The sequence below is a fragment of the Salmo salar genome, chromosome 21 (assembly GCF_965601325.2).
Source record: "Salmo salar chromosome 21, fSalSal1, whole genome shotgun sequence".
In the NCBI taxonomy this organism is placed as follows: domain Eukaryota; kingdom Metazoa; phylum Chordata; class Actinopteri; order Salmoniformes; family Salmonidae; genus Salmo; species Salmo salar.
The window spans coordinates 6,786,684-6,814,039 of NC_138311.1; the positions used below are offsets into that span (position 1 = coordinate 6,786,684).

At 42.3% G+C, this 27,356-nt stretch overlaps 1 protein-coding gene across 5 annotated transcripts in view; it reads left to right on the plus strand.

Annotated features, from left to right (window-relative positions):
• Positions 1-27,356, plus strand: part of ppp2r3b (protein phosphatase 2, regulatory subunit B'', beta) — a 65,880-nt gene that overhangs the window by 24,486 nt on the left and 14,038 nt on the right. For 4 of the 5 annotated variants that reach the window (XM_014163834.2, XM_014163832.2, XM_014163835.2 and 1 more), the window contains exons 3-5: positions 17,002-17,187; positions 17,875-17,978; positions 26,160-26,262. In XM_014163834.2, the coding sequence (XP_014019309.1) occupies positions 17,002-17,187; positions 17,875-17,978; positions 26,160-26,262 (393 nt within the window). Of the gene's footprint in view, positions 1-417; positions 948-17,001; positions 17,188-17,874; positions 17,979-26,159; positions 26,263-27,356 lie in introns of those variants that run through there. The other variant, XM_014163837.3, reaches the window with a different exon arrangement.

Here is a 27,356-nt window from a genome sequence, read left to right on the forward strand (position 1 = left end):
GCCACAGAACCTGGTATCTCATGCTGAGTGGAGTCTCTGAATTCCCAATGAAATAGGAGGAAGAACTGACGGTGAATCTTGCATTTCGAAGCTCTTGCCCTGAAGACATGTTTGGTACTTCCAACTACCAGCTGGATTGTGGTCATACAGAGACAGCTCTAGGTATTTTCCTGTGGCACAGACCTACTAGTGTGTCTCGGGAACCGTTAGGTAATATGGTTGCTGTGCTGTTAGGAAGCTGGTGAGCAGGGGGTCATCTTGGCATTCGGCTGCATTCCCAAGTTAGCGGGCCCTCAACAACAGCAGGTCTGTCTCTTTACATAACCTTCTATGAGAGCTGAGGAATGCAAACTGGAAAGGGCATATCCACACCTCTCTCACTCACACACACAGAGTCCTTATCTCCCTAGTGGCTGCTGGTAGGCTGGGTCTCCCTGACCCTAGCAGTCAGTCACTGTGGTGTTTGGTGTGTGTGTGTAGGACAGCAGACAGACGGGCAGAGTTGAGGCTCGTGACACTGCAGCAGCTGCTGCCCAGCATTAAGAAGTTCTCGCTCTGTCCTTTAACAATCACAGGGACAGAGGAGCGCTACCACTGCTACTCTGACTTCAAGAGGCTCTCCCAGGACAAGGACAGTGGACACACACTGAGTATTTATGTTCTAGTAATTAGCCTAATTACTGCTAGTACTACTACTCTTGCGATTTCTACTATTGGGACAATCCATAGGAAGATAATCCCATTGGATCAGAGGGTGTGGATCTGTGTGTGCGTTTGTGCGGAGGCATCCTGTCCTGTCTGGCGCGAGGATGAGGATGAAGGAGCTGTCGTTGCGTCAGGACCCTGACCTGAGGAAGGAGCTGGCTCTGCTGGCCCGCGGATGTGACTTCGTTCTGCCATCACGCTTCAAGAAGAGGCTCCGAGCCTTCCACGCTGAGCAAGGACAGGCAGGTGGTCCACTCCCAATACAAGACTGTTTTCATCCTCTCTAGTGTTTGTCTGTATGAATGATTGTCGGCTAAGTCTTCCAGCAAGGACAGACCTGCGGTCCTACTGTAGCCTATAAGGTAGCAGTCTGTTGGAGTCCATCTGTCTGTCCATTGATCTACTATGTCCATCAGCAGTAGGCTAACTGAGAATGTAAAAGCTTTCCAAAAGGGTAAGTCCTATACTATAGCAGTCTAGGACAAACATTACTGGCTGTGACATGTTTTGTGGCTTCTAACAAGGACATCCATGTTGTCCGTTGCGGTCTGTTACTCTTGGGGTTAGATGCATTTTGGATTATGGCAAGGGAAGACTGGGTTAGGGGCTGGAAATGGATGTTTCTTTTGTTCAGTAGGCCATGGTTGGATTCCAATGTCAAGCATACCACTTAGCATGCTCCAATACATAGCTTTATTATAGGGTGGTACGCTAGTATGGATATTGGAACAGATGCCATGTTACATTTTTATGGCTGTAGTCCCATCATGTCTCACAAACTCTGATTTGTAGATGCATTGTGGGTAATGTAGTTGATGCAGCCAGCAGTAGCTGGAGGTGTAAACATTTAAATTAAATTGGGAAATTAACGTTAAGAAGAAATATATATTCCACAAAATTAAAATCACAGTGCAGTTATCAAAACTACCACTAACAGGTCCCGATCATAAAGGGAAAAATAATGCAACAATGCAGCAATGTTAGAAGATATCCATGGGAAATAATTAGAAAGATGCATATAAAGCGTTCCGCACACCATCATTAAGTTGGAAAAATGGCAGAGAAAGGCAAGCAACCGCAGCGAACAGCCTGCTCTGCCCCGAGTCAGCACAGCATTGAGTCTGCTGCTGCGCTGTTCTTTTTTTAAACATTTTTTATTTTTTTTAGATGACCTAACTTTACAAAGTAGCAATTGGTGCATTGGAAACATGCTGAAGTATGGACTGACTGCTGGGAACATGCCTACAACTTCATCAGCAAGCTGTCAAACTATCGTAAATAAGTGACAAGCTACATGGTGTTTATCAGTGCTTTGCCCAACATCCTTAGCTAGCTAGCTAGAATTATATCCCTGTGATTGGCAGTGAAGCTAGCTAGCAGCAGGCAGGCTACCACAAGCTAAATCAGCTGATGGAATCACTGGGGACCGATATACTTGCACATTTTTTGTGCAGGAGTAAAGATGTTTTGTTTTTACAACTTTCTCACTGCCTATCAGAGTATGCACACAACAGCAAGTGGCCACTCGATAAAGGGCTTAGGGGCCAACTGTTTGGTTTGAGATTCAGCATATGACTGTGGTAGGTAGAACTTCATTGCCCCTTAGCGGTCATACGCAATAGGACCATATTCTGCATTGTGGAATTTTATACATTTTTCTCACACTAAAGAAATAAATGAGTTTTAACGTTAAGTAAAATTGTCAATTTGTCATTCCCTAATTGTAGTCATTCCAGTAGGTCTGTGTAAATGGCTTCCAGTTAGATCTTAGGCAACCTGTCTACTATGACACAGGTGAGCCATTGCTAAACTAGGCCAGGCTGTGTTATCTTGCTTAAACTGAGAGTTCGAGATTTTGGCAATTAACGCTAGCTGATCTCTTCGTCATTGCGCTAGTTAGCAATCGCCCTCGAACTATCCATTTAAACCAAGAAATCCCACACAGAAAACATTTTTTGTTCTCTAAGGGAGACCTGGCCCAAGAAGACCGATCCAAGCAAAGCTTTGCCACAGTTTGGTTTTAGGCTGTTTTAAGGATACAGTTGTAAATGTTGTCCCAGAACACGATAAACTTAAATTCAGGTTAGGGGTGAGCCCCAAGTTGAGGTGCACTGTGTTTAGTTTAACCGACCATGTGGTTCTTGTGAATGTGTGGAATATCTCAAGGATTAGCGGTTGTGCTTTGGGGAGCTCTGCTGGTGGAGAGAGAGTGGGAGCAAGATCAGGTAGAGTTGGTGAGTGAGGGGGGGACAGTCGGACAGTTGAGTGGGGCAGCAGGAGTAATCTGTCCTTTTATAGCCATAGCTGACACCCGCGTGCAGAGAGGAGCAAGAGAAGATCAACAGCATTTATCTATGCCTGCTCTGAGCAGAATGCCACCTGACAGAATGCCACAGAATATTTCCAAACAGACAACACTGCACACGCCATACAAGGACTCATGTAGATAGACATTTAGACATCTAGATCACTGCTCTCTTGGTCATCTGTATTAATTAGGATAACTGCTGCTGAGCTTTAGTTAACTTCTTGGGGCTATGTGGGACGCTAGCGTGCCACCCGTGGTGCACCCTATCAACAGCAGGTGCATTTCAAGAGCTGCAAATTTGAAACCAAATAAATGTCAAAATTCAAATTTTTCAAACATACAACTATCTTACACCCTTTGAAAGATAAACATCTTAATCTAACCACGTTGTCCGATTTCAAAAAGGTTTTACGGCGAAAGCATAAAGTTAGATTATGTAAGGAGAGTACATTGACAATAGCTGTGTGTAATGTTTTGTCAATTCAAAGACAGGCGTCACCAAAACCATAAAACCAGCTAAAATGATGCACTAACCTTTAACAATCTCCATCAGATGACACTCCTAGGACATTATGTTAGACAATAAATGCATTTTTAGTTCTATCAAGTTCATATTTATATCCAAAAACAGCGGTTTACTATGGCGTTGATGTTCAGGAAATCGTTTCCCTCCAATAACCGGCAGTCAAGTCAGCACCACAAATTAAATAATTAAAATTAGAAAACATTGGTAAAATAATATATTGTCATTTAAAGAATTATAGATTTACATCTCTTGAACGCAATCAACTTGCCAGATTTAAAAATAACCTTACTGGGAAATCACACTTTGCAATAATCTGAGCACTGCGCCCAAAAAAATACGCTTTGCTATACAGACAAACGGCCATGTTGGAGAGATCGAAAATACTATGTAAATAATCCATTACCTTTGATTCTCTTCATCAGATGTCACTTCCAGGAATCCCAGGTCCATAATGAATGTAGTTTTGTTCAAAAAAGCTCATCATTTATGTCCAAAAAGCTCCGTGTTGTTAGCACATGATCTAAGCCAGCCGGACTTCACTTCATGAACGAGGGGAAAAAATATATTTACGTTCGTTCAAACATGTCAAACGTTGTATAGCATAAATCATTAGTGCCTTTTTTAACCAGAACATGAATAATATTCAAGGTGGACGAATGCATTCTCTTTTATAACGTATTGGAACGAGGGTACCCAACATGAACTCGCGCGCCAGAGTCTAATCGGCCATCACCGTTCCAAGGCTCTTGTTCGGTCAGATCTCACAGTAAAAGACTCAAAACACTTTGTAAAGGCTGGTGACATCTAGTGGAAGCAATAGGAAGTGCCAAAACATTAATCAACCCCTGTGTGTTTCAATGGCATAGGCTTAAAGGTAATTCAACACATCAGGTATCCACTTCCTGTCAGAAAATGTCTCAGGGTTTTGCCTGCCAAATGAGTTCTGTTATACTCACAGACACCATTCAAACAGTTTTAGAAACTTTAGGGTGTTTTCTATCAATATATAATAAGTATATGCATATTCTAGTTACTGGGTAGGATTAGTAACCAGATTAAATCGGTACATTTTTTATCCAGCTGTGAAAATACTGCCCCCTAGCCCCAACAGGTTAAACAGCAGTCCTCATTGAGACTTTGACAATAAGGCATGTTACAGAGCCATGTCTAGGGTGAGTTAAAGGCCACTGACTGGAGATTGGAGAAAACAGAATACAACAAAACACACAACGTTTTGTTTTAGGAGCGCCAAACATTGTATTTGTGTTCAGGCATGGATACAGCGAATTTAAAGGACGAGCAGACAGATCCAGAGGTTAAATGCCATGTAAATGGTCTCTGGGAATGATGTACATTTTGACATTTATGTCATTTTAGCAGACTCATACTCATGGGATAGCTAAAAAGATGTCCAGCTACAATATGCTGTCCTAAGTTAACATTAGAACATGTTACCAAGGTGACGTCGTCCACTGAATCACATTTTCACCCTCGAGTCGGTTAATCTTACCAAAAACTACTGTATAAACCTGTAGCTAATATTGTCATTTTTGTCATGAGCAAGTCTTCACTATCTAATTCTACATCTAGCTAAGGTGTTTTGTGGTGGCAGAATAAGTTTATGAAATGTGCATAAAAATTTGCTAGCTAACGCGTTGCTGGCTGAACCAGTCTCCAGTCAATCCATATGAAAGGAAAGGCAGGGATGCTAACACCAGTTCACACACTCCATGCTAAATACTTCCTCTAGCTGACTAGTTAGTGTAGTGAGGTTCTAACTAATGCACAAATTACTTTTCATGGCATCTGTTCTGCTGTGACTAGTGCACCGAGTTTTACAGTACAGCTGACTTTTCTCTGCAACTTTATTGCGTTAGCCAAATGTTACTCAGTAGCAAGGCACAGTGCCTGCTGTCAGTCAACTTCATATTTTTTACTTATCTAATTGTGTTGGTAACCAGTTTTATATAGCAATACGGCACCTCGGGTTTGTGGTATATGGCCAATATACCACAGCTAAGGCCATATACCATACCACCTCGTGCCTTATTGCTTAAATAACACACACAGCTCAGCCATTATGAGCCTAGGAGCAGACAACTGTCATTCTGTCTTCGGTGGAAACAGCGTAGGGCACACACACACACAAACAGCTGTGCCCAAGCTCTGACATGCTTTGGGTTTTATGTTACTGACGTTGCAGCAGGCACTTTGGAATAACATTTAGGTTTTAGGAGTATTGATCCCCACAGATTCAGAGTAGAACAATGTTGAGTCTGGTTGTACCCTATGACATAAGCAAAGCACCAATCTCTTGAACAATGCTGAACGTTAAAAGTTTGACACTCTCACTCACTCAATTCACAGGGCTTTATTGGCATGGGAAATGTGTTTACATTGCAAAAGCAAGTGAAATAGATAATAAACTAACGTGAAATAAGCAATGCCTGCTATGAACTGCTGTTCTCTAATCAGGGTCTGGCATTCAGGCCCAGCCAAGATGGCTCCTGTCCTATCTCTCTGGGTGGCTGTCTCCTGACTTTGCTTTCAGAGACATGCTGGTTATCTCTGGTTGCCAGGTTACACTCGTACACAAGCAGAACAAAACACACACACACACACCTACATTAGAGCTCTCTGATCTCTTTTTTTTTACTCTGCTATTAGGCCTAGTTAACTACTTGTTGTTTACAAACTGATTACGTTTGCCAATTTGTTATTTCAGGGATGTTTAGAATAGGCCACGCTGTCTTGTCCGTTTTTCCTTTAGCATGTAGATAATCTCTATTTTGCCAAAATAACAGGCTACTTACTCCTTGTTGATTACCTTCTTAACCTTAAAATCCATAGTTTTCTGTTGAATGACTGAAATGTTACAAATCCCATTGATATGGGATGGCAGGGTAGCCTAGTTGTTAGAGCGTTGAACTAGTAACCGAAAGGTTGCAAGTTCAAGTCCCCGAGCTGACAAGGTACAAATCTGTCGTTCTGCCCCTGAACAAGGCATTTAACCCACTGTTCCTAGGCCGTCATTGAAAAATAATAATTTATTCTTAACTGACTTGCCTAGTTAAATAAAGGTAAAATAAAAAAGAAATTTGCCATCTTCACTTTCTTGGGCTTTGCTTCTTGTATTGTTCATTAATTGGGCTAGTCTATATAAATTTAGGGCAGCCAATACCTACCTACCGCTTTAGTTGGGCTACAAACTTAGATCTACTAATATCTACCAGTACTTACTTACCTGTCTGGTCATAAACTTAGGTCTACCAATACCTACCTCTTTGGTTGGGCTACATCAACTCCGGTCTACCTATCTCTCTAATTGGTCTACATAAACTTAGGTCTACCATTACCTACCTACCTCTCTAGTAGGGCAGGAAATTGCCAGGGGCCTCACGTTATGATATTATCGCGATACTATATGTATTGCGATTCGATACTGAGATTCTGTGATTCGATGTTCCAAACATATTGTTCACCATATGTCTGCTACAGAGGGACAAGAGAGCCATGAGAAAACAAGTTTTAATTAGTCATAGAATGAAATGTGTTGAACATAAATTGACTCCCTGTTCTAGAAGATGGAGAACAAGCTATGAAGGGAATTTTGTTGCAGGTTCAGCCAACTAGCGCAAGCATAATATTACGATATGATATTGTCAAATAATATTTTGATTATTGAACTATTGACACCCACCCATTATGTAAAAATGTATATAAAAAAAAATAAACACTATCTTGATTACTTAAGTATTCAACCCCCTGAGTCAATACATGTTAGAATCACCTTTGGCAGCGATTTACAGCTGTGAGTCTTTCTGGGTAAGTCTCTTAGAACTTTGCACACCTGGATTGTACAATATTTGCAGATTATTCTTAAAAAAATTCTTCAAGCTCTGTCAAGTTGGTTGTTGATCATTGCTAGACAGCCATTTTCAAGCCTTGCCATAGATTTTCAAGCAGATTTAAGTCAAAACTGTAACTCAGGAACATTTGTCATTTTGGTAAGCAACTCAGTGTATATTCCTCTTCCCTGCCTAAGCAAGTTCTGTCAGACTCTGGCATCATAACTAAGAAGAATGGGATAAGTGATGCTTTCAATCATTTTATCTCGACAAGCTTTTTATTTGAGTGAAACTTTGGTTTAATTTACCCTGGTCAGTCAATCGACTGCTCTTCCGTCTGCCAGCCTCTAGCTGACTCAACGGTTATCCCGTCAACTTCTTGAATCTTTGTTTTCATTTCAACAATTTACTATCTATGATGCGCTAGATGCCTTGCTTAATATTGTTTTAAAAACATCCACTGGGGGGCTGATATGCTTGATCCATTTTTGCTGCAGCTCTCTGCCCCCCTGATTTGACGAATCATTAACCCATAGTTTTAACCTGACGATTATATCTGGGACTATCCCTAAGGTTTGGAAGGGGGCCCATGTACCCCCCCCCCCCCAAATCATTATTGCCCTATTTCTAAACTTTGTCTAGCTAAAATATTAAAATCCTTGATTAATTCTAAATGTACATCAGTTGGGTTTTAGACCAGGTCATGGCGCTCACTGCTGCATCCCTAGTTCTACATTATGTGGTTAACTGTATGGATAAAGGCAACTTGGTGCTGCCCTCTTCATTGACCTGTCAAAGGCTTTCGATACTGTTGCTCACTCACTGCTAATTCAGAGGCTTTCCTCAATTGGTCTAGGCTGCATGTAACTGGTTTATCAATTACTTGACAGAACTCAATGTATATCTACTGATGGTGTTAAATCAGGTTTCCTGGAAAGGAGTCCCACAGGGGTCGATTTTGGGTCCTGTACTTTTGACTGTTTATATTAGCAATATCGATTTGTCTGTAAAAAAGAAAACGTAACGTTCACTTGCATGCCAATGATAGTGTTGTGTATGCTATTGCCCCCACAGTTGACCAGGCTCTATCTGAACTACAGTCTGCCTTTATTGTATTGGAGAAAATCTTTATTGACCTGAAATTAGTATTGAATGCAGGTAAAACTAAGTATACAGTGCATTTGGAAAGTATTTGGACCCCTTGACAATACCCCATAATGACAACGCGAACACACGTTTTAGAAAGTTTAGCAAATGTATTAAACATAAAAAAACATACCTTAAACAGACCCTTTGCTATGAGCTCAGGTGCATCCTGTTTCCATTCATCATCCTTGAAATTCTTCTACAACTTGATTGGAGTCCACCTGTGGTAAATTCAATTGATTGGACATGATTTGGAAAGGCACACATGTCTATATAAGGTCCCACAGTTGAGTGTCCCCGCACATTGACTCTGTACCGGTACCCCCTGTATATAGCCTCACTATTGTTATTTTACTGCTGCTCTTTAATTATTTATTTTATTTATTTTTGTAGGTATTTTTTTTTCTAAAATGCATTGTTGGTTAAAGGCGTAAGTATTTCGCTGTACGTTCTACACCTGTTGTATTCGGCGCATGTGACAAATACATTTTTATTTGTTTAATGCCAGTTGCAGGTCATTGGTAAAACTAGAAAAGAGTAGAGGGTATAGAGAAGCTTCCATTTAAAAAAAATAAAATAAAAAAAATAAAAGAACTTGTTCTATTAGATATCTCTGAATCCACAATATGGAAGCGGTTGAAAAGCCATAACACAACAACCGGTTATGGTCAATGATATCAAAGGTTGCACTGAAATCTAACAGTACAGCTCCCACAATGTTATTATCAATTTCTTTCAACCAATCATCAGTTATTTGTGTCAGTGCAGTACATATTGTGTTCCCTTCTCTATAAGCATGCTGAAAGTCTGTTCATTTGTTTACACAGAAATTGCATTGTATTTTGTCAAACACAATTATTTTCAAAAAGTTTGCCAAGAGCTGGCAGCAGCTTATAGGTCTGCTTTTAGAACCAGTGAAGGCCACTTTACCACTCTTGGGTAGTGGAATTACTTTGGCTTCCCTCCAAGCTCAGATTAAAGATATGACAGATAGGAGTGGCTATAGAGTCGGATACCATCCTCAGTAGCTTTCCATCTAAGTTGTCAATGCCAGGAGGTTTGTCAATATTGATCAATAACAAAACATTTTCCACTTCCTCCACACTAACTTGAAAACATTCAAACTTGCAGTGCTTTTCTTTCATTATTATTAATTTTTTTTTATGCATGAATACGATGATTCATTGTTAGCGTTTCCTTCCTACGTTTGCCCACTTTGCCAATGAAGTAATCATAAAAATAATTGGCAACATCAAATCGTTTTTGTGATGAATAAGCCATCTGATTCGATAAAAGATGGAGTTGAATTTGTCTTTCTGCCCATAATTTCATTTAAAGTACTTTTAAAAAAAAATCCCATAATTCTTTATATAATTGATATTGGCTTCAAAATATAGTTTCTTCTTCTTTTTTGAGTTTAGTCACATCATTTCTCAATTTGCAGTAAGTCAGCCAGTCAGATGTTCAGCCAGACTTTTTAGCCACTCCTTTTGCCCCATCTCTTTCAACCATACAGTTTTAACATTTTCTCATCAATCCATGGAGCCTTTAACAGTTTTAACAGTCAGTTTCTTAACAGGTGCATGTTCATCAATAATTGGAAGAAGCAATTTCATAAATTCATCAAGTGCAGCGTCTGGATGCGCCTTATTAATCACATCAGACCAACAAATATTTTATCATCCACATAAGAGTCACAGCAAAATCTTTTGTGTGATCTCTTATACAGTATTTTAGGCCCAGCTTTTGGAACTTTGGCTTTCCTGGCTATAGCCACACTACTGCATCCAGCTTTAGAACATGTTCTACAGTATTAGTAAAAATGTGATCAATACATGTGGATGATCTTGTTCCTATAGTGCTTGTAAGCACCCTGGTAGATTGATTAATAACCTGAACCAGATTACAGGCACTGGTTACAGTGAGAAGTTTCCTCGAGCGGACAGCTTGATGAAAACCAGTCAATATTCAGGTTCCCAAGAAAGTAGACCTCTCTGTTTACATCACATACACTATCAAGCATTTCACACGCATTATTTATATACTGACTGTTAGCACTTGGTGGCCGATAGCAACACCCCAAAAGAAAAAGCTTCAGATGTGCCAAGTGAACCTGCAACCACAACACTTCAATAATACTTGACATTAGAGGTTCGACCGATTATGATTTTTCGCCTCCGATTATTGAAGGACCCAAAGTCGATACCGATTAATCCGCCGATTTAATAAATACTTTATTTTTTTTATTTGTAATAATGACAATTACAACAATACTGGATGAACACTTATTTTAACTTAATATAATACATGAAATAAATTTAGCCTCAAATAAATGAAACATGTTCAATTTGGTTTTAAATAATGCAAAAACAAAGTGTTGGAGAAGAAAGTAAAAGTGCCATGTAAGAAAGCTAACGTTTAAGTGCCTTGCTCAGAACATATGAAAGCTGGTGGTTCCTTTTAACATGAGTCTTCAATATTCCCAGGTAAGAAGTTTTAGGTTGTAGTTATTATAGGAATTATAGGACTATTTCTCTATACGATTTGTATTTCATATACCTTTGACTATTGGATGTTCTTATAGGCACTTTAGTATTGCCAGTGTAACAGTATAGCTTCCGTCCCTCTCCTCGCTCCTACCTGGGCTCGAACCAGGAACACATCAACAACAGCCACCCTCGAAGCAGCGTTACCCATGTAGAGCAAGGGGAACAACTACTCCAAGTCTGAGTGAGTGACGTTTGAAACGCTATAAGCCCGCACCCGCTAACTAGCTAGCCATTTCACATCAGCACGAAAGTGCTGTTTGAATGAATGCTTACCAGCCTGCTAGTGCCTACCACCGCTCAGTCAGACTGCTCTATCAAATCATAGACTTAATTATAATATAATAAACACACAGAAATACGAGCCTTAGGTCATTAATATGGTAAAATCCGGAAACTATAATCTCGAAAACAAAACGTTTTTTTCTTTCAGTGAAATACAGAACCAGTCCGTATTTTATCTAACGGGTGGCATCCCTATGTCTAAATATTCCTGTTACATTGCACAACCTTCAATGTTATCTCATAATTACGTAAAATTCTGGCAAATTAGTTCGCAACGAGCCAGGCAATGAACGCAAGAGCAGTGACACAATTTCATGTTAGCAGGCAATATTAACTAAATATGCAGGTTTAAAAAGATATACTTGTGTATTGATTTTAAAGAAAGGCATTGATGTTTATGGTTAGGTACATTGGTGCAACGACAGTGCTTTTTTTCCGCAAATGCGCTTGTTAAATCATCACCCGTTTGTCGAAATAGGCTGTGATTCGATGAGAAATTAACAGGCACCGCATCGATTATATGCAACGCAGGACACGTTAGATAAACTAGCACATGGTCGATCAACCATGTGCTAGTTTAACTAGTGATTATGTTAAGATTGATCGTTTTTTATAAGAAGTTTAATGCTAGCTAGCAACTTACGATTGTTATGAACTTGAAATTGGCCCTAATTAATCGGCCATTCCGATTAATCGGTCGACCTCTACTTGACATACAATCTTCTCTAAGCATTACAGGGGTATAGCTCTGAAATAATAGGGCAACACCTTGCCCATAATTGTTTGTGTCTTCTATAGATGTTATGTCCTTGTATTGCTTCTGCTGTATCATCAAAATAATTATCTCAGTGAGTTCAGAAATGGCTAATATATGAATGTTGTTTGATGTTAGGAAGTTATTGATTTCATGAACCTTATTTCTAAGGCTCCATTTATTAATATGGGCTATTTTCAGCCCTTTCCTGGGTTGCTTATCAGAGATGGAAAAGAGCAAACGAAGCAAGAGAAAAAATATATACATTCAGCATTCCATTAATAAGTTGGTGTGTGTGCTACGAACCCATATGGTTAGCTCTCTCATCCCTTCCAAGCGGGAAGGGTGGACAATGAGCCTGTCATGTCCCCACGTGCTCCGTCAGCTTTCATCGCTGGGATAAGTTCTTTCCTCTTCTGGCGCACAGCTTCAGGATGTCCTCATTGAGGAAAATATACGTTCCTCTCAAGTTCTTAGCTACCTTGTCCTTGAACCTCAGGAACTTGACCACTATCGCCCTGGGCCTGTCACCTGGGCTGGTGGTACGTTTTCCAGTCCTGTGTGCGCGCTCCACCTCAATCTTCCTGTGGTCCATCTTCAAGTTCTTATAAACTCAGCAAAAAAAGAAACGTCCCTTTTTCAGGACCCTGTCTTTCAAAGATAATTCGTAAAAATCCAAATAACTTCACAGATCTTCATTGTAAAGGGTTTAAACACTGTTTCCCATGGTTCAATGAACCATAAACAATTAATGAACATGCACGTGTGGAACGGTCGTTAAGACACTAACAGCTTACAGACGGTAGGCAATTAAGGTCACAGTTATGAAAATGTAGGACACTAAAGAGGAATTCTACTGACTCTGGAAAAACACCAAAAGAAAGGTGCCCATGGTCCCTGCTCATCTGCATGAATGTGTCTTAGGCATGAGGACTGCAGATGTGGCCAAGGCAATAAATTGCAATATCCATACTGAGACGCCTAAGACAGCGCTACAGGGAGACAGGACTGACAGCTGATCGTCCTCGCAGTGGCAGACCACGTGTAACACCTGCACAGGATCGGTACATCTGAACATCACACCTGCTGGACAGGTACAGGATGGCAACAACAACTGCCCGAGCTACATCAGGAACGCACAATCCCTCCATCAGTGCTCAGACTGTCCGCAATAGGCTGAGAGAGGCTAGACTGAGGGATTTTAGGCCTGTTGTAAGCAGGTCCTCACCAGACATCACAGGCAACAACGTTTCCTATGTGCACAAACCCACCGTCGCTGGACCAGACGGGACTGGCAAAAAGTGCTCTTCTCTGACGAGTTGCGGTTTTGTCTCACCAGGTGTGATGGTCGGATTTGCGTTTATCGTCAAAGGAATGAGCGTTACGCCAAGGCCTGTACTCTAGAGCGGGATCGCTTTTGAGGTGGAGGGTCCGTCATGGTCTGGGGAGGTGTGTCACAGCATCATCGGACTGAGCTCGTTGTCATTGCAGGCAATCTCAACGCTGTGCGTTACAGGGAAGACCTCCTCCCTCATGTGGTACCCGACCTGCAGGCTCATCCTGACATGACCCTCCAGCATGAGAATGTCACCAGCCATACTGCTCTTTCTGTACGTGATTTCCTGCAAGACAGGAATGTCAGTGTTTTGCCATGGCCAGCAAAGAACCCGGATCTCAATCCCATTGAGCACGTCTGGGACCTGTTGGATCGGAGGGTGAGGGCTAGGGCCTTCTCCTCCCCAGAAATGTCCGGGAACTTGCAGGTGCCTTGGTTGAAGAGTGGGGTAACGTCTCACAGCAAGAACTGGCAAAACTGGTGCAGTCCATGAGGCGATGCACTGCAGTACTTAGTATCTGTTACTTTTGATTTTTGAACCCCCCCCCCCCCCCCCTTTGTTCAGGGACACATTATTCAATTTCTGTTAGTCACAGGTCTGTGGAACTTGTTCAGTTTATCTCTGTTGATTCTTGTTAAATATTTACACATGTTAAGTTTGCTGAAAATAAACGCAGTTGATAGTGAGAGAACATTTCTTTTTTTTTTTTTGCTGAGTGTAGATCATTTCCCTCACTTTGTCCTCAGACTCCGTCAAGGTCTCGTGGGGGATTCTGCCCATGACCACGTTTCGCCTCGATTGTCCCTCGATATTCAGATTTATCCGTCATTGTTATCATTGATTCACACACAGAACTGATGCTCTCTCTCAATGACTTCCAGATTGCTGTCATCTTGCCGTTCTCTTGTATCACCTCATCGAGCTGACCCTGGGAGAACTGCAAACTGTTCTTCAGAGGTCCTGTTCTGTAGTCAGGTCTTCTATGCTAGCTGCTACGCCAAATAGCTCCTCAGACCCGGCCTTGGTCGGCAGGATCACTGGACAGATGCAGCCATCACCATGCTTGAAAATATGAAGGGTGGTACTCAAATGTGTTCAGGTCATAATGTTAATTTCTGTCACATTTTTTGCAGTTTTACTTTAGTGCCCTATTGCAAACAGGATGCTTATAGATATTACACACACACGGGGGGAAAAGTATTTGATCCCCTGCTGATTTTGTACGTTTGCCCACTGATAAAGAAAGGATCAGTCTATAATTTTAATGCTAGGTTTATTTGAACAGTGAGAGACAGAATAACAACAAAAATATCCAGAAAAATGCATGTCTCAGTTCCTATGCTTCCTGGCTGATGTTTTGGTAACTTTGAATGCTGGCGGTGCTTTCACTCTAGTGGTAGCATGAGACGGAGTCTACAACCCACACAAGTGGCTCAGGTAGTGCAGCTCATCCAGGATGGCACATCAATGCGAGCTGTGGCAAGAAGGTTTGCTGTGTCTGTCAGCGTAGTGTCCAGAGCATGGAGGCGCTACCAGGAGACAGGCCAGTACATCAGGAGACGTGGAGGAGGCCGTAGGAGGGCAACAACCCAGCAGCAGGACCGCTACCTCCGCCTTTGTGCAAGGAGGAGCAGGAGGAGCACTGCCAGAGCCCTGCAAAATGACCTCCAGCAGGCCACAAATGTGCATGTCTGCTCAAACAGTCAGAAACAGACTCCATGAGGGTGGTTTGAGGGCCCGACGTCCACAGGTGGGGGTTGTGCTTATAGCCCAACACCGTGCAGGATGTTTGGCATTTGCCAGAGAACACCAAGATTGGCAAATTTGCCACTGGCGCCCTGTGCTCTTCACAGATGAAAGCAGGGTCACACTGGGCACATGTGACAAACGTGACAGAGTCTGGAGACGCCGTGGAGAACGTTCTGCTGCCTGCAACATCCTACAGCATGACCGGTTTGGCGGTGGGTCAGTCATGGTGTGGGGTGGCACACCATCACTGACTGTCCAGGAGTTGGCGGATGCTTTAGTCCAGGTCTGGGAGGAGATCCCTCAGGAGACCATCCGCCACCTCATCAGGGGCATGCCCAGGCGTTGTAGGGAGGTCATACAGGCACGTGGAGGCGCCACACACTGAGCCTCATTTTGACTTGTTTTAAGGACTTTACATCGAAGTTGGATCAGCCTGTAGTGTGGTTTTCCACTTTAATTTTGTGTGACTCCAAATCCAGACCTCCATGGGTTGATAAATTGGATTTCCATGTATATGTGTGTGTGTGTGTGTGTGTGTGTGTGTATGTGTGTGTGTGTGTGTGTGTATATATATATATGTGTGTGTATATATATGTGTGTGTATATATATATATATATATATATATATGTGTGTGTGTATATATATATATATATATATATACATGTGTGTGTGTATACACGTGTTGTATGTATGTGTATATATATGTGTGTGTGTGTGTGTATACACGTGTTGTATGTATGTATGTATGTATGTATGTATGTCATCCAAAGTGTAAGTAATATCTTCACCATGGTTAAAGGGATATTCAATTTTTGCATTTTTATTTTCTTTCTACAAATGGGTGCCCTTCTTTGCAAGGCACTAGAAAACCTCCCTGGTCTTTGTGGTTGAATCTGTGTTTGAAATTCACTGCTTGACTGTGGGACCTTGGAGATAATTGTATGTGTGGGGGTACAGAGATGTGGTAGTCATTTAACATGAATCATGTTAAACACAGTGAGTACATGCTACTTATTATGTGACTTGTTAAGCACATTTTTACTCCTGAACTTATTTAGGCTTGCCATAAGAAAGGGGTTCAATACATATTTACTCAAGACATTTCAGCTTTTCATTTTTAATGAATTAAAACATAATTCCTCATTGACATTATGGGGTGTTGTGTGTAGGCCAGTGACACAAATTCTAAATTCAGGCTGTAACATAACATTTGGAAAATGTCAATGGGTGTGAATACTTTCTGATGGCACTGTGCCTCTCTTGTCAGGAGATGATTCATTGGATCAACCATTTCTAGAGCATTTTCACTTACCATTCTGTGTGTTGATCTCAGGTCATGCACTAGGCTGTATTTTACAGCTTTGCATTTGAAACATGGATCACTGCTGTCAATTATTCTTGGATCGTAGCATACATTATTCACTGCTTTCATTCAGATAATTTGATACGTAATTCCATTCATCTGTTGCTTTTTCGATGTAGACTTCTGTGTAGAAGTCTATCCTGGTGGTTGGTGCCTGCCAGAATGTCTCTTAGTGTAAATGGTGTGTTTTTGAACATTCCAACATCACTTGACACAACTTTATTGAAAGCCATTAGTTAATTGGTTGAAGGAAGGGGGGAGTCGTTTTCCTAATGAAGCAGATGGAGGCGGGGCCAGTGGTGGATTACTTTATTAGGACTAGGTAGCCTTTGCTTACTTTAGCCAGCGCTAGTGTCGGTGGATCCTAAATGTTAGATACTGTTAGCCACTGATGCTAACACAGGCTATTTCTGTCCTGTCTGTTTCTCCTCAGGCCCAGGTGAAGAGCGAGGCGCCTGTTCCCACGGCGCTGAGTGAAAGCATTCCAAAGTTCTACTTTCCGCGGGGGCGGCCCAAAGCCAACCTCAACATCGACGGCCTCATTGCTAAGATCGAGAAAATATTTTCCCAATTCCCCAATGAAAGGGCCACCATTGAGGACATGGGGAAGGTTGCCAAGGTGAGAAGGTGATTTGTAGCGCCAAGGCTCCACAGCCACCCAGCAAATTTGTTTTCGTTAGTGCAATTAGCCCCTGGCTTTAGTGAAGGTTTGCAGCTCAGACGTGGTTTTTCTCTCTCTCTCTTAACCCATGAAAATATTATTTCTGCCCCCCCCCCCCCCCAGGTATGTGACCACTGACCTGTGGGGGAACCTGAGTTGAGAAAGAAACGTCAGCCAGGTTACCTCAGGGAGGTCTTTGAGGGGAAACACCACTATTATCTGTGGGAGATGGGCACTTTATTGACATTTTCAATCCAAATCGAATCCTCTTCAGGTCAAAGCCAGTCATCCCAGGCAGCCCAACTCGAACCCCTGCTGTGTCACTAACAGCCCAGGGAATCGCTGTGTCACATTTTGACGACTGGATTAAACGTTTTTAGTTGGAATCAGAGCAGAGTGACTGACAGCTGTAAGGTGGAGAGAGAAAATCAAAAAAGCACTGTAAAACAAAATAACATTTAGTTCACCCTGATGGAGGATAATGTTGAACCCTTAAAGAGTGTAGCTGGACAATATTTTGTTTGACACAGTTCTATTACGTGTGAGCGGTCAAGGATAGTTAAGTGAACTGACATTCAACTGCACAGAAGAGGACACTTGTCTAAATCGCTTATTTCTCCCTCCCTCCCCCTTATCCCCCTCCAGGCGTGCGAGTGTCCGCTCTACTGGAAAGCTCCATTGTTCAATTCGGCTGGAGGCGATAGGACGGGCTTCGTGTCCGTTCACAAGTTTGTGGCCATGTGGAGAAAGTAAGACAATGGCTCTTGTACCCAGCCAGCCGACCCCACAGAGCTACTATCACAACCCATAGTCCGATTAGTCTCTTGTAAACAACTACCAGTAGCCACATGTGATGGTCAAAGCTTAAGCAAAGAGTACACAGAACTGGTCTTCCAATAATATTTTGTCCTATTTTTTTCATAGCAAATAAAACGGTTGAAAAACAAACACTTGAAATGTTTACATGTACAGTGCATTCGGAAAGTATTCAGACCCCTTGACTTTTTCTACATTTTGTTAGGTTACAGCCTTATTCTAAAATGTATTAAATAGTTTTTTTCCGTCATCAATCTACACACAATACCCCAAAATGACAAAGAAAAAAATGGTTTTAGAAATGTTTAATTTATCTAAATAATAATAAATGATATCACATTTACATAAGTATTCAAACCCTTTACTCAGTACTTTGTTGAAGAACTTTTGGCAGTGATTACAGCCTTGAGTCTTCTTGGATATGACGTTACAAGCTTCGCACACCTGTATTTGGGGAGTTTCTCTCGTTCTTCTCTGCAGATCCTCTCAAGCTCTGTCGGGTTGGATGGGGAGCGATGCTGCACAGGTATTTTCAGTTCTCTCCAGAGTTGTTCTATCGGGTTCAAGTATGGGCTCTGGCTGGGCCACTCAAGGACATTCAGAGACTTGTCTGAAGCCACTCCTGCGTTGGCTTGGCTGTGTGCTTAGGGTCGTTGTCTTGTTGGAGGGTGAACCTTCGCCCCAGTCTGAGGTCCTGAGCACTCTGGAGCAGGATTTTATCAAGGATCTCTCTGTACTTTGCTCCATTCATTTTTGCCTCGATCCTGACTAGTCTCCCAGTCCCTCTACTGAAAAACATCCCCACAGCATGATGCTGCCTCTACCATGCTTCACCGTAGGGATGGTGCCAGGATCCCTCCAGACGTAGCGCTTGGCTTTCAGGCCAAAGAGTTCAATCTTGCTTTATTCAGACCAGAGAATCTTGTTTCTCCTGGTCGGAGAGTATTTAGGTGCCTTTTGGCAAACTCCAAGCGGATTGTCATGTGCCTTTTACTGAGGAGTGGCTTCCGTCTGGCAACTCTACCGTGAAGGCCTGATGGTTCTCCTCCATCTCCACAGAGGAATTCTGGACTTCTGTCATAGTGCCCATCAGGTTCTTGCACACCTCCCTGACCAAGGCCCTTTCCCCCTGATTTAAATAATAATGGAGACCACTGTGTTCTTGGGGACCTTCAATGCTGCAGAAGTGTTTTGGTACCCTTCCCCAGATCTGTGCCTATGGACAATTACTTCGACCTCATGGCTTGGTTTTTGCTCTGACATGCACTGTCAACTGTGGGACCTTTATATAGACAGGTGTTTGCCTTTCCAAATCACGTCCAATCAATTGAATTTACCACAGGTGGACTCCAATTATGTTGTAGAAACATCTCAAGGATGATCAATGGAAACAAGATGCACGAGCCTAGTTGGTTTAGTCACAGAAAAAGTGAGCAACCTTCCCGCTAGCCATGATTGCCTGAGATAATGAGTAGGCTGGACATGCCAAGAGATGAGTTTGGATTGGTCTGCCATATAGCACGCCTCTGTCTATTGGAGCTGGTCAGTATGTCTAGGTAATTGTGTTGAACGGCACTTTTATTTTTTATATATCTAGTAGTAAAACTGCATAAATCTAATGTCAAGTTAAAGTGTACTGTTAACTAGCTTATGTTAGCTGGCTGTCTCGCTAGCTAACATTGTGTATGCTCTTCACTTTCTGGGGGACCGAGTTTTGAAATCAGTGGAATTTGAGTATGATAGCTAAGGAGATGGAGAAAACACCAGTCTTGATTACATCTTCAAACTAAGGGAAACCATACATTGCATCAGACAGGATTCGTGTCCAACCATGATGTATATGGGTAAGATAGTCTAGCTAGCTACATTTTCAGATATTACATGTTTCTAATTTTGACAGAATGTTTCATTTCAAGTATGCTGTTAGCTAGCTAATGTTAGCTGTCTGGGTCGCTAGCTAACTTTGTGTATGATCTTATTATTTGTATATCAGACACATTTGCTTGACTAGTTATAGCTATAGAACTGGTTGGTTAGCTACCTGCAGATTCATGCAGGGTAGTAACGTCATGTGTTGTGATTATGGAATAAAATTTAAAGAACTTCCTTGGACTCTATGTAAACTGGAAACCACATATCCCGAGGCTGCATTTATTGTAGCTTGTGATTTTTAACAAAGCTAATCTGAAAACAAGGCTCCTTAAAATTTCAGCATATCGAATGCGCGACCCGGGCTGGCAGCATTCTTGATCATTGCTACTCTAACTTCCACGACGCATACAAAGCCCTCCCTCGCCCTCCTTTTGGCAAATCTGACCACGGCTCAATTTTGTTGCTCCCAGCCTATAGACAGAAACTAAAACAGGAAACGCCCGTGCTCAGGTTTGTTCAACGCTGGTCCGACCAATCTGATTCCACGCGTCAAGATTGCTACGATCACGTGGACTGGGATATGTTTCGGATTGCCTCAGACAACAACATTGATGTATACGCTGATTTGGTGAGCGAGTTTATTAGCAAGTGCGTTGGTGGTGATGTACCCACGGTGACTATTAAAACCTTCCCCAAACAGAGACCGTGGATTGATGGCAGCATTCGCACAAAACTGAAAGCGCAAACCACTGCTTTTAGTCATGGCAAGGCGACCGGAAACATGACCGAATACAAACAGTGTAGCTATTCCCTCCGCAAGGCAATCAAACAAGCTAAACGTCAGTATAGAGACGAAGTAGAGTCGCAATTCAACGGCTCAGACACGAGTCATATGTGGCAGGGTCTACAGTCAATCACGGATTACAAAAAGAAAACCAGCCCTGTCACGGACACCGATGTCTTGCTCCCAGATAAACTAAACTCCTTCTTTGCTCGCTTTGAGGACAAAACGGTGCCAATGACGTGGCCCACTACCAAAACCTGCGGGCTCTCCTTCACCGCAGCCAACGTTAGTAAAACATTTAAATGTGTTAACCCTCGCAAGGCTGCCGGCCCAGACGGCATCCCTACCCACGTCCTAAGAGCATGCGCAGACCAGCTTGCTGGTGTGTTTATGGACATATTCAATTAATCCCTATCCCAGTCTGCTGTTCCCACATGGTTCAAGAGGGCCACCATTGTTCCTGTTCCCAAGAAAGCTAAGGTAACTGAGCTAAATGACTATCGCCCCGTAGCACTCACTTCCGTCATCATGAAGTGCTTTGAGAGACAAGTCAAGGATCATATCACCTCCACCCTACCTGAAAACCTAGACCCACTCCAATTTGCTTACCGCCCCAATAGGTCCACAGACAATGCAATCACACTGCACACTGCCCTAACCCATCTGGACAAGATAAATACCTATGTAAGAATGCTGTTCATCAATTACAGTTCAGCATTTAACACCAATACCCTCCAAACTCGTCATTAAGCTTGAATCCCTGTGTCTTGACCCTGCCCTGTGCAACTAGGTCCTGGACTTTCTGACGGGCCACCCCCAGGTGCTGAGGGTGGAAAACATCTCCACCCCGATGATCCTCAACACTGGGGCCCCACAAGGGTGGGTTCTCAGCCCTCTCCTGTGTACTCCCTGTTCACCCATCACTGTGTGGCCATGCATGCCCTCCAACTCAACCATCAAGTTTGCAGACGACACTACAGTGGTAGGCTTGATTACCAACAACGATGAGACGGCCTACAGGGAGTAGGTGAGGGCCCTCGGAGTGTGGTGTCAGGAAAATAACCTCACACTCAACGTAAACAAAACAAAAGAGATGATTGTGGACTTCAGGAAACAGCAGAGTGAGCACCCCCCTATCCACATCGACGGGACAGTAGTGGAGAAGGTGGAACGTTTTAAGTAGAGGTCGACCGATTTTATGATTTTTCAACGCCGATACCGATTTATTGGAGGACCTCAAAAAAGCCGATGCCGATTTTGAAAAACACTTTTTTTTTGTAATTTATTTATTATTATTTTTTGTAATAATGACAATTTACAACAATACTGAATGAACACTTATTTTAACTTAATATAATACATGAAATAAATTTAGCCTCAAATAAATGAAACATATTCAATTTGGTTTAAATTTGGTTGGAGAAGAAAGTAAAAGTGCAATATGTGCCATGTAAGAAAGCTAACGTTTAAGTTCCTTGCTCTGAACATGAGAACATATGAAAGCTTGTGGTTCCTTTTAACATGAGTCTTCAATATTCCCAGGTAAGAAGTTTTAGGTTGTAGTTATTATAGGACTATTTCTCTCTCTACGATTTGTATTTCATATACCTTTGACTATTGGATGTTCTTATAGGCACTATGTTATTGCCAGTGTAACAGTTTAGCTTCCGTCCCTCTCCTCGCTCCTACCTGGGCTCGAACCAGGAACACATCGACAACAGCCACCCTCGAAGCAGCGTTACCCATGTAGAGCAAGAGGAAAAACTACTCCAAGTCTCAGAGCGAGTGACGTTTGAAACGCTATTAGCGCGCACCCGGCTACTAGCTAGCCATTTCACATCGGTTACACCAGCCTAATCTTGGGAGTTGACAGGCTTGAAGTCATAAACAGCGCAATGCATTGCGAAGGGCTGCTGGCAAATCTGTTTGAATGAACGCTTACGAGCCTGCTGCTGCCTACCACCGCTCAGTCAGTCTGCTCTATCAAATCATAGACTTAATTATAACATAATAACACACAGAAATACGAGCCTTAGGTCATTAATATGGCCGAATCCGGAAACTATCATCTCGAAAACAAAACATTTTCCTGCCAGTGAAATACGGAACCGTTCCGTATTTTATCTAACGGGTGGCATCCCTAAGTCTAAATATTCCTGTAAACTTCAATGTTATGTCATAATTACGTAAAATTCGGGAAAATTAGTTCGCAACGAGCCAGGCTGCCCAAACTGTTGCATATACCCTGACTGCTTGCAATGAACACAAAATGACACAATTTCACCTGGTTAATATTGCCTGCTAACCTGGATTTCTTTTAGCTAAATATGCAGGTTTAAAAATATATACTTCTGTGTATTGATTTTAAGAAAGGCATTGATGTTTATGGTTAGGTACAGTCGTGCAACGATTGTGCTTTTTTCGCAAATTCGCTTTTGCTAAAGTTTGGCGAAGTAGGCTGTCTTTGTTAGGAAGAAATAGTCTTCACAGTTCGCAACGAGCCAGGGGGCCCAAACTGCTGCATATACCCTGACTCTGTTTGCAAGAGAAGTGACACATTTTCCATAGTTAAAAGAAATTCATGTTAGCAGGCAATATTAACTAAATATGCAGGTTTAAAAAAATATACTCGTGTATTGATTTTTAAGAAAGGCATTGATGTTTATGGTTGGAGCAACGTGTACCTAAGCGATTATATGCAACGCAGGACAGGCTAGATAAACTAGTAATATCATCAACCATGTGTAGTTAACTAGTGATTATGATTGATGTTGTGTTTTTATAAGTTAAGTTTAATGCTAGCTAGCAACTTACCTTGGCTTCTTACTGTATTCGCATAACAGGCTGGCTCCTTGTGGAGTGCAATGTAAAGCAGGTGGTTAGAGCGTTGGACTAGTTAACCGTAAGGTTGCAAGATTGAATCCCCGAGCTGACAAGGTAAAAATCTGTTGTTTTGCCCCTGAACAAGGCAGTTAACCCACCGTTCCTAGGCCGTCATTGAAAATAAGAATGTGTTCTTAACTGACTTGCATATCGGCGTCCAAAAATACCGAGTTCCGATTGTTATGAAAACTTGAAATCGGCCCTAATTAATCGGCCATTCCGATTAATCGGTCGACCTCTAGTTTTAAGTTCCTCGGCGTACACATTATGGACAAACTGAAACGGTCCACCTACACAGACAGCGTGGTGAAGAAGTGAAGAACTTTTACAGATACAGCCCGACATGCTCTCGATTGTGTATCACCGCCTGTTATGGCAACTGCTCCGCCCACAACCGTAAGACTCTCCAGAGGGTAGTGAGGTCTGCACAACGCATCACCGGGGGCAAACTACCTGCCCTCCAGGACACCTACACCACCCGATGTCACAGGAAGGCCAAAAAGATCATCAAGGACAACAACCACCCGAGCCACTGTCTGTTCACCCCGGAATCATCCAGAAGGCGAGGTCAGTACAGGTGCATCAAAGCTGGGACCGAGAGACTGAAAAACAGCTTCTATCTCTAGGCCATCAGACTGTTAAACAGCCATCACTAACATTGAGTGGCTGCTGCCAACATGCTTACTCAAATCTCTAGCCACTTTAATAATTAAATTGGATGTAATAAATGTATTACTAGTCACTTTAAACAATGCCACTTTATATAATGTTTACATACCCTACATTACTCATCTCATATGTATATTCTGTTCTCTATACCATCTACGGCATCTTGCCTATGCCGCACGGCCATCGCTCATCCATATATTTATATGTACATATTCTTATTCATCCTTTACGTGTGTGTGTGTGTGTGTGTAAGGTAGTTGTTGTGAAATTGTTAGATTACTTGTTAGATATTACTGCATGGTCACACGCATTTCGCTACACTCGCATTAACATCTACTAACCATGTGTATGTGATAAAATAAAATTTGATTTGATGGTCCATTGTTTAGCTAGCTAGATACTTGTCTTAAAAGACTCCATGCAAGTATCAATTTCAATAGAATGTCACTGCAACTGTTGCTAGACGTACTAGCTGGTAAATTCGCTCTGGCTATCTACTCCGATTTCAGACCAAGGGTAAGATAGTCCAGCTAGCTACATTTTCAGATATTACGCGTTTCTAATTTTGACAAAGTATTTTCATTTCAAGTTAATGTACTGTTGGCTGGCTCGCTAACTATCGTTACGTTATGCGTTGGGATTCATTGTTTACCTAGCTAGCTATCTAGCTACATTTCTTAACAAAAGACTCTCGTCTTAGTGTGCCAGAGTGCAGAATAACTGATGAATTGTTGAACGCTCACCACCCGTTGCCTATGTCCGGTGTCAGTAAACATCAACAAAGCGTAATTCAATTGTTGCCAGCAGCACAGTTAGTCACCAACGCTCTGGATAACATGAAAACAGCCTAACCGGCTCTGCTAGGGTGAGTAAAATGGTCAGTGTGGGGAGTTCTCTCATTGTGTCTGGAAGTAGCTAGCCAATGTTAGCCAGTTAGCTTGAGTGCTTGACTGTCGTTGTGAGGTCACAGCTTTCGGATCAACCCTACTTATTGGCCAGAGCATCCAGTGTGTGTGTGTGTGCGCTCTGAACGCGAAACACTCTGTATTTACGAATGGACAATCTGATAGCACAGTTGCAGTCAACAACGCTCGGGATAACATAACAGCTTAGCGGCTCTGCTAGGGCGAGTAATATTCAGTGAGCTGTTCTCGCTCTCTTAGATGTCTGGATGTTGCTGGCAAGTTAGTACAGAACGGTTGGATCAACCCTTAAAGAGATGGGTGGGGCTAATGCGTGAGAGGGTGTGAACAATGCTGAATGGGTGTAGACAAAGAAGGGCTCTCCAACAGCAGTACCTAAACATTGAAAGACAGTTTTCTCAAAAGAGAGTTTACAAGTTGGCCAACTTTCAAAGCAGAATTACTTTCTCATTGTTTCCTCAAATGCGGTGTATGATATACCATTTTGTAGCTCTGAGTCTCTACTTGTATCCAATGAAAAAAACAGAATTTCAAATGTTGCTGCATAAGACCGAATCCAGGTGGTGTCACAAATGTGGAAAAAATAAATGCGTCTGAATACTTTCCGAAGGCACTGTTTCTCTTGGAGAAATTAAGATGTACTGTACTCTACTGGACTGTTCTCTTGGTTGTGTGTTGTAAGCGTACTGTTTTTTAATCATGTGTGAGTCTCTAGAGAATTGGAGTGGAATGGCCTCTGACATTACCTCATGGCTCTGAGGGGGTTCAAAAAAGAAAGTTCCATTATGTCATCATCACTGCTGTAACACGTGACCCAGCGTCAATTCAGAATCCTAATTTCAGAATGTATTAACCCGCACTGCCACTTCAGAGGTGAATGATTTCAGACTCTCTCTGAAGTGTTCTCTGATGGAGAGAGAAAATAGGGAGAGAGCGAGACCCTGAAAAACCCTGAAACCATATGTTCCCTCTTTCCTTCCCAGAATGCTGCAGACCTGTCATGACGACGTGTCTAAGTTTGTACACCTCTTGGCCAAACCTGGCTGTAATTACCTGGAACAAGAGGACTTTATTCCATTCCTGCAGGTACAGGAACACCACACACACAGCCACCCGGGGAGAGAGTGGGATTCTAGTTTGGGGAGAAGTGCTGGGCAGCGGCGTATTACTAGGAAGAGAAGCAAGGAGGGGGTTCTTTGGCGCAGGGCAGGGGGAGAGGGGTATTTTGGGCCGGTGGTAGAGTTAACATGAGGACTTCATTCCATTCAGTGGTGTTTTATACTGTACAAAAATATAAACCAACATGTAAGGTGTTGGTCCCATGAGCTGAAATAAAAGATCCCAGAAATGTTCCCTACACACACAAAGCTTAATTCGCTCACATTTTGTGCACAAATTTGTTTACATCCCAGTTAGTGAGCATTTCTCCTTTACCAAGATAATCCATAAACCTGGCAGGTGTGGCATATTAAGAAGCTGATTAAACGGCATGGTCATTACACAGGTGTACCTTGTGTTGGGGACAATAAAAGGCCACTCTATAATGTGCAGTTTTGTTGCACAACACAATGCCACAGATGTCTCAAGTTTTGAGGGAGCATGCAATTATTTAATTTTTTTAACCTTTATTTAACTAGGCAAGTCAGTTAAGAACAAATTCTTTTTCAGAACAAACTGCCTTGTTCAGGGGCAGAACGACAGATTTTTACCTTGTCAGCTCGGGGATTCGATCTAGCAACCTTTCGGTTACTGGCCCAATGCTCTAACCACTAGGTTACCTGCTGCAATTGGCATACTGACTGCATGAATGTCCACCACAGCTGTTGCTAGAGAATTGAATGTTAATTTCTCTACCATAAACTGACTTCAATATCGTTTTAAAGAATTTGGTAGTACGTCCAACCGGCCTCAACGCCACAGATGATATATAACCAGGCCAGCCCAGGACCTCCACATCCAGCTTCTTCACCTGCAGGATCGTCTGAGACCAGCCACCCGGGCAGCTAATGAAACTGTGGGTTTGCACAACTAAAGAATTTCTGCACAAACTGTCAAACTGCTGCAGGGAAACTAATCTGCGTGCTCGTCTTCATCGTTGTTTTGACCTGACTGCAGTTCCGTGTTGTAACTCACTTCAGTGGGCAAATGCTCAGCTTTGATGGCCTCTGGCACACTGGAGA